Below are 8,522 nucleotides of genomic sequence, written 5' to 3' on the forward strand. Positions count from 1 at the left end.
GCAGAATGGTTTGAGCACTATGAAGAGAGGCAAGACAAGAGGGTGGAGAGGAACAGCCCGATGGGAGTAGCCTGCCCTGCCACAGGAGGCCATCATGAAGTCCTGATATGCTGTTGCAGAGGGCCATGTCTAGGACCTTGGCCATGTAGCAGTCTGTGTGGCCATGCAGACATCCCTGCCACCTGGGAGCCTGCTAATGTCTAAGGGCTACACAGAACTGGCCCCACGCCTCAGCCGCTGCAGCAGATGTGAGCCCAGCACTTCCCTTAGGCAGCACAGTAGAGCCAGCCCTGAAGGCATGAGAGCTAAGAGCTGGCACTAGCCCCTTGCCAGCTGCAGCACTGGGTGAGCTAGCTGGGGCAGTCAGTGCTGGAGAGCTTGCCCTGGTGGTGTGGGGTGCAGGAGCTGGCGGGCTGAGCAACTCAGCTACCACCCAAGCCCAGATCCAAGGCTTTGAGCTGGCCCGTCCCAACATCTATTCCATCTATGAACTGCTGGAGCACATAAAGGGGCTGGTTCTGTAGATCTAAAGTTGCAGGACCTTCATAACACAGGATATCTGAGAGGAGTCCCACTGAGGATCTGATCTAGTATTGATAGTGTAGCAGAAGCCAGAGGCCTTGAACCATTGAATGATTTATTGCTGTGAGCATTTGCAAATAAAGATGGACAAAAGGATATAATAAGTGACATACTGCAGCTCCCACGACTTATTTTCTTTTGGGGGTGTTGCAAGGGCGGAGGGCAGATAAGGTCAGGGGGATAAGTGGGATTGGGGTACATAATACAAAATTCACAAAGAAAAAACTCAGTTTATGAAAAAAATCTTCAGAGTAGCTGTTAAGATGTAGGAATGAATTTTTAAGTGCATAAATGTAAAAGCAATACACTGTACTGTAAACATTTGGAATAAAATTGTAGTTAAATGACTTTTAAAACAGAGTTATACACAAGAACCCTGTAATATAGGAAATCAACGCAGTATTGCAAATACCGAGTGGGCTCATCTGCTTAAGGTGAATCAAGTTATTAAAGAACTATGTGGACAAGGGTAGCCTTGAACTCGAGAGACTGCCCTGGCCTTAGTGCTGCAATTAAAGGCAGTTGCCACTACACTTAATCTTCTTTAACTCCTAGATGTTTTGCCTACATAAATGTCTGCACCAGATGCATTTTGTGGTTGCAATGGCCAAAAGATGTCCCCTAAAACTGTAGTTAATAAAGGTTGTGAGTCATCATGTAGGCGTCGGAAATTGAACCTGGCTCCTTTGGAAGAGTGTTACTGCTGGACCATTTCTTCATCCTTCCTCTCTGCTTTGAAATCAATACTAGGATTCTTACATTTCCTTCCTTCAAGACAGCTCTCATCCCAACCCCATCCAAAACAACAGAAACATGGCTAATGTGTCATAACTCTAACTCTTTTTGGCTGTCATGCCATTAAGGGCTTGAGCAGTCATAACTCTTTCATTTAGTTGTTTTTGAGACTAGGTATTGTGCATCCCAGGACCACATATACACCATGACACCTGGCTTATGCCCGTGCTAGGGACTGAATCTAGAGCTTCGTGCCTGCCCTACAGCACAGTCCTAATCATATGCTCTCTCCCAATAACCCAAACCTACTTCTCAATCTCTAGATGCCCAGTGAGGTTAAATGAATCTCTGAGCATGAATGGTACTGTGCTTCTGATATAAATACCTTACTTTCAACCGGAAAACCAGTCAAGAATGAAATCGCTATCTCAATGAGAGGTACTCTTTCATCAAGCTAGTGTAACCAAATCCATTACACTGTAGATGACACATGCAGTGACAGCTACAGAGAAAAAGGCAGAAGAGGAAATGATCATTCAGAATGCATGACTGGCAAGTTGCCCTGCACCACACAAGTCCAATGAGCTCTGTCTTCACAGACAAGAGGTCAGACCTCACCACCACCTTCATGAGGGAGCTGTGTGCCTTGCCTCCATACTCAGCAGAGCTAGTATAGGGAGCAAACGCCAGAGAATCATAGAACTTTGCAGAAAGTGTAAAATAATTTAACACTAAACATCTACATGTAATAACTGACATCAATAAGCTATCCAAGTGGTCATAATGTAAGTCGCTTCAAAATGTGCATTCATAATAAATACATTTCATTTACTGTGGAAATAAAGTAGGTAAGATGAATGCCAACCGTGTCTCTGGACTGTCCCAAGGCTCTGTAAGATCACTGTAAATGCAGTAAGGAGCAGTAACATATGAGTCCCTCCCTTTCAAAAGAGTTGGCAGTGGATAGTTAGAGGAGGCAGCAAGAGTGTGGGCAAAGTGATGGGGAAGGTTCCAAACAAAGGACATATAGGCACAGATGGAGTGGTGCAGAGTTATCACAGCATGGGTGAGTAGAGGAAAGGTGACAGCTAGTGACATGGAGGCATTGAGTTAGCTCACACAGTCTAATCAACTAGTAATGGGGAAGACAGTGGTCAGGCTCTATGGTACAATAGCCTAACTCTTCTCTGCAAACTAAACTGCTTGGAAGCCCAGTCCCTACCAACTCCTCTGTAAGCTGCACCCCTTTGCTTCCCTTCTGCCCTGTACACGATAATGGAGCTGGGAGGGAAACTACATGGCAATGGCCACAGAACCAAACTAGAGAGGCAAAGGGGCACACCACACGGCACACACATCTATGAAGAAAACCAATGACATTTTTTGAAGGTGCGTGATCATGTGGAAATGTTAAAGACTCATTCAACATGGGAAAGTATATAGAAATACCCTTGTAGAAGACCATTTTCTAAACTATGCTCCACTAAACATCATGTTACAAATACAATACCATAGGATTTCTGACTCCATCTCCCCACAGTGAAGAACTGACCCAAGCCCCCATTGTTGCACTGTCAAGAACAAATCAGGAAGCCAAAGGTGGTGGCGCATGACTTTAATACCACTTTGGAGGCAGAGGCAGATGTATCTGAGAGTTCAAAGCCAGCTGGCTTACACAGTGAGTTCCAGGACAGCCAAGGCTACACAGGTTGTGTCAAAAAATGGAAAAAAAAAAAAAAGGTACAACTTGTCATCTCAAGTCTTACATTTTTAACTTCTGTCAAACTATGTCAATACATACTGCCTCAGCAGGAACACTGAGAAAGTGTGGTGAGTCGGCCCATACAAGCAGAATAAAATTTCTATTTGTCAGACAGAATACCATTATAAAACCATTCTACAAAATACCTTCTTGAAATTTCATTTTAAGACAAGGAAAAAAATAAATCTGTCATTTTATTTAACATTCATTCTGAAGTTACAGTTTTATCAATACAATCTGCTTCTAAAGAGATCTTAGTATAATCCTAAAAGCATGCATTTATATGAAGATCTACATTCCTAAATAAATTACATACATGATATATATTAAACAATAAAGAATACCAATTTGAGAATTCAGGACATTTATTTTTCTGCATGGGAATTTAACTACTGTGTAACACACAGCAATCATGTTTACTAGGTAGTGAGTCACTAAATAAGCATACACGGTGTCTAAAACAGACTTTGTTTTTTAGGCGACAAAATATTTTATGTCCTTGACATCTCACTCACCTAGCACCAGATGCAAGGACTTAACAGTAAACATGTACAATCTCATGCTTAAAACCTAAAGCATGCATTGAGTCAAATTTATACATTCTGATCTACACTACTATATATGCAATATATACTTCTTACAAATACTTTATACATTAAGTTACCCTGCAGCATTCTGGAACTTTAATATCTTTGAATGGTTTATGAGACAAATTTTGAGGTTTATCTGCAGGCTGGTTTGGGTTAGGTGGGAAATGGCAGCAATCTGAGGTTTATACTAAAGGAAAATGGTGTATGTTCCTATCAACCATGTAAAGATACCGATGTACATGGATGACACCGACCTGTGCAGCTGGAGCCACCAGTGCAAACGCATGCATTGAGGTACTTAGTTTTTCCATGGTCAGGTATAATTATGCAATCATTTTTCTCAAGCACTGAAGATTTAAGACTTAATCAAATGAAAAGCCTGAACTTTAAGTATGAGATATTTATATCGTTAATTTCCAAGGATTATGCTTTTAATGAAGATTCACCATTACAGGCTTAGGTATCTCACTGAAATGTTTAATAGTATATTTTCTCATTGTGCAGAGACTGATTGGTAATTATACCTGGACAAGTGATAAATAGCATACTTGATATTCTTGCGGGAACTGTAATGAAATAGTAAAATACTTCATTATTGCTTCATTGGACTGAGAAACCTAAGAGGCAACAGCAGTGCTCAATGGTGAAGACTGAACATGAGGTCAGCGGTGTACCCCTAAATGTCCTCTGTGCACTGTGACCTAAGTGGTCTCCACACTATCAATGCCGTTGGCATCCACGTGGATATCAGGCTCCACACAGAAAGAAGAAGGGATGAAGTGGCTAACAGTGGGACACAAACAGCTCTTAAGCTCGGGCAACTCTTGCTTCAGGCGCTCCAATTGCTCCACTTGGAATATATTTGGCTGTTCAGGCATCCAATCATATATCCTATGGTGAAACAGACACACAATAAAAATAATGTAATTCCATGTTTATTAAGGACTGTCTGACTTAACTCATTAAGAAAATTCATTTTAAAACTACCTGGAATATTCATCCTTATATTTTATTCTGCTTTAAGATAATGATAAAGATCAAAGCATTAGTTGAATTCTCATTTTTCAAGTAAGTCAGAATAGACTGTTCTTTTGTAACCCTGGTTATAAAGCAATTCCTTGAATCAGAAAATGGAATTTGTAGTTCTCCAGTGATTCTTGAAGTACATACCCTTGAAGTATACAACTAGTAATGCCTTATTTTACAGGAGGAAAATCTCCTGAGTGCTGGAACTTGCCCCCAGTGACTTAACTCACAAATGATCAAAGAGATCAGAAAGAGCCTCTGGTAGGTGAGGCATGCCCACAGACAAAGAGCAACTATATATGCTGCCCTGTAAAAGCCAAGCAACAACACAGGGTCATGAGAGAATTTTCATGATGTCACAGGAGGGAAGACAGCATATGATGCTGGTCCTGCTATCCCCACCTGAGTGCTGGGATTATAGTCACGGGCCACCACACCTTTTAAACATGGTGCTGGGGATGTGGCCAGCCCCTTGTGTATGCTAAGTAGACACTAGAGCAATTCATCCCTGAAGTATGCATTTTTAATGATGAAAAACTACTTCTCTACAAAAAGGCTAAAGCACAGATTGTACAGATAGGCCCCCTACTTGTGGTATAAAGGTGTTGCGCTTTATTTTCTAACATTTCATTGGGAGTGGTTAATTTAGCTTTGTCTTGCTTCTGTGCAAAGACTGCAGGCATGCCCCTCGGAGCCCAGTTTGTTGACTTATGCTAGGGGCTCAGGAACACAGGCCAGGGACAGAGAACTTGAGTGGCATTGGGGATGGTCCCAAGTTTAGTCCCAAGCATCACCATCGACTCCAAAAAGGAGCAAGAGAGAAGGGGAAAGAACAGATCCTTGTGGTGAGTGTAAGGGCAAATTATCTCATGTCCTCATGTGCTTCTGTATAACCCAAGTTCTGCCCTCCCTTGCATTCCATCAACTACTTAATTTTTCTCTTACAAAATTTTAATACTTAATAGGTCTTAAACAAAACATTTGGTATTTTTATATGAATTTAACCGCTATACTGTTATGTTCTGAGGCTACAAAACAAAAACCAAGCCAAACCTACATAACTCTATCACCATTCTCTTATAAATGCCCCCAAAGCTCCAAATCACTAATTACTCAAAACTTTCTAAATTTGTCTATTTAAAAATACACCAGTAAATAGAACATAAAAAGGAAAACAGAGCACAAGAAGTCAGAACTTGGCCAGAGACAATTAAAAGGAATAAAAGACTTGTGTTTTTATTATAAGCCGTAGAGAACTATTGGAATTTTTATGTTATATGCACACCACTATAACCTCCCTAAGTAGAGCTCGTGCCAGGTTGGCCCTCCAAATGCTGCTACAGTTCTACCCTGCTTCATGCTGGGCCCATGCCTAAAATGCAAGTCCCATCAAAGCAAGTCTGACCATCTTAAACTTCCACCTCTGTTTTTTCTCTTCAAAGAAGCTGAGCCAGGAAGAATCTAATGAGTACTTGCTATAACATCTCCTACTATTACATGTCAACATTCCACTTCAAGCATGAAAGCCCTTGAGAAGAAGATCTGTTCAAATTTGTATTCCTTAGCAGAGTCATTCATGGAATTACCTTACACATTTCTTGTCCCCAAATATGTGCAGTCATTTCTTCTTCTGCATAGTCACATAAAATTCCCAATTTTATTGAAGTCAATATTTTTATCAAATTGTTAATATAAAATTTAAGTTTTTATTAGTTGAAAACACCTATTTTTAAAAACTGGCTAGTCACTCTGTTTTAGACAAAATTAACCAACTGGTTTAAAAGGCAAGCAGGCAGGTAGTTAAATAAGACAGCAGAGCAGCTAGGCATGGCAGCATTCAACTGTAATGTCTTTGGGAAGCTGAGACAGGAAGATTGCAAGACTAAGTCAGCCTGAGTAAAACCCTATCTTCAAAATCAAAAGAAATACGTGAACAAACTAGACCAGACAAAATAGTGGGAGCAAAATCTTTATTAAAGAATGATATAACTTAAGTGGGAGTGAGTGGGCAGGGGAGCAGGGGGGTTATGGGGGACATTCGGGATAGCATTTGAAATGTAAATGAAGAAAATATCTAATAAAATAATTTTAAAAAAGAATGATATAAGGACAAGTAAGGCATATTTTTGTTTTTTCTTAAAGCAGGTCTGGTCAAAACTTTGGGCTTCCATCAAGTCAATGTTTTATTACAACCTAAAACATCTTTCTAAGTATTAGCAGCTATTAAACTTCTGATATACCAATTCCTAGGAAGCTAGTTTTATATCAAGTCAACTAATATTTGATCCGTCTATATCTTACTGACCTAGCCTCTGAAGACAGTAAACAAAAAATGCAAAATGTCCTGTACTTGTGCAGCCTACACTCTCTTTGTGTGTGCATTAGGAAACAGGGAGGTACTAGTTCAAAGAGGCCAGGAAGGAAAAGACACATGGTATAATGTTACATACATGTATTTTTTGTCAGTGATAAATGATCTTGAGCAAAGTTGAGAAGCACCCTGTGAACAGAAGCTACTGTTTAAAATAATGTAGTACTTGTGCAAGTGACATTTCAGTGTACAGGAGTTATTCTCTGAAGCAAAAAGAAATAGCCTATCTAGAGATGTTCTGAAAGGAAAGATCCCAGAGGAAAATGGGAGTGAGAGGTGAAAGAACACTGCTATGGAAGACTTCAAGGATTTAGACTGGGAAAGCTGAATAAGCATAGAGGCCATTTATGCTGAAATCAAGATGGTAAGGGACATAAAAGTTTTTAAAAGTCAGGGAAATGTCCTGAGTTAGATACATATAGTACTGGTAATTCATAAAGATATAAAAAGTCACAGAATGCAATGAGATCACTGAGAGAGTATGGTCCCCAGTTGGTAGACTATTTAAGAAGGATATGTATGGCCTTGTATGCCACAAGACAGTAAACTTTGAGGTTACAAAAGTTCACACCTGGGCTTTGTCTGTCTGTCTGTCTCTCTGCTTCCTGCTTGTGGTTCAGAAGTAAGCTGTCAGCTACTACTCCAGTGCCATGCCTGCCTGCTGCCACACCCCCGCGATGGGCATGGGCTCACCGTCTGGAACTGCCAACAAGTCATGGTGCCTCTTCACAGCACTAGGAAGTAACTAAGACAACTGCAGAAAAGCTTTGGCAGACAGCAAGTGTGGAAAGGCAGGTATCCTCACTCCAGGGAAATTACATGTTTGGGTTAGGGCTTCTTAAGTGACTGACATATCTCAACATCTGGGACAAGGTCACAAGTGTCTGAATAAACTTTACATAACTGCGTAATTTAAACTTAACTAAATTTAATAGTTTAAAAGATAAAAACTACTGCATTTTTTGAAAAATTCCATGGAGATTTTTTACGAAAAACAAATACCTATCATATATTAGACCATTTACTCCAAATTCCTTCAGTTTCCTTCTGTTTTCAGGATCATTGGTATCATCACCCCAGCAGAATATGACCAATCCCTTAGCTTTTGCCTCTTGGACATAGGATGGGTTTCTAAGGAGGTCTTCAGTATGGGCATTTATCCCCTAGAAGAAGAAAAATTCATTAAAGAAATATAGTCATTACAGATACTAAATGATCAGGTTAGTGCTCTCTAAAGGAGATGCACTAAAGGAAAAAATGGACACATTTTTCCTATAATTTCCCTTATTTAATGGATTCTCTATGTACATTTAGTAATTTAGTAATAGGACATTAATATATAAATGTAATTTATAAGCACATATTGAATGTGCAATCATTGTCATTTCTCTACTTGACATCAGCTAAACCCTTTCCCAGTTGTTAGAATAGGAAATCTTTTTTTTTTTTTTTTTTT

General features: G+C 39.9%; 1 protein-coding gene across 1 annotated transcript in view; it reads right to left on the minus strand.

Annotated features, from left to right (window-relative positions):
* Positions 1–2,995: 2,995 nt before the first annotated feature.
* The window catches only part of Gpcpd1 (glycerophosphocholine phosphodiesterase 1), a 48,508-nt gene continuing 42,981 nt past the window's right edge, over positions 2,996–8,522 (minus strand). The window contains exons 20-21 of the mRNA XM_029535750.1: positions 8,069–8,229; positions 2,996–4,560 (exon numbers count right to left, since the gene is read on the minus strand). Coding sequence (XP_029391610.1) covers positions 4,371–4,560; positions 8,069–8,229 — 351 coding nt within the window. The 3' untranslated portion in view covers positions 2,996–4,370. The remainder of the gene's footprint in view (positions 4,561–8,068; positions 8,230–8,522) is intronic.

The sequence above is a fragment of the Mus pahari genome, chromosome 3, assembly GCF_900095145.1.
Source record: "Mus pahari chromosome 3, PAHARI_EIJ_v1.1, whole genome shotgun sequence".
NCBI classification, from domain to species: Eukaryota; Metazoa; Chordata; class Mammalia; order Rodentia; family Muridae; genus Mus; species Mus pahari.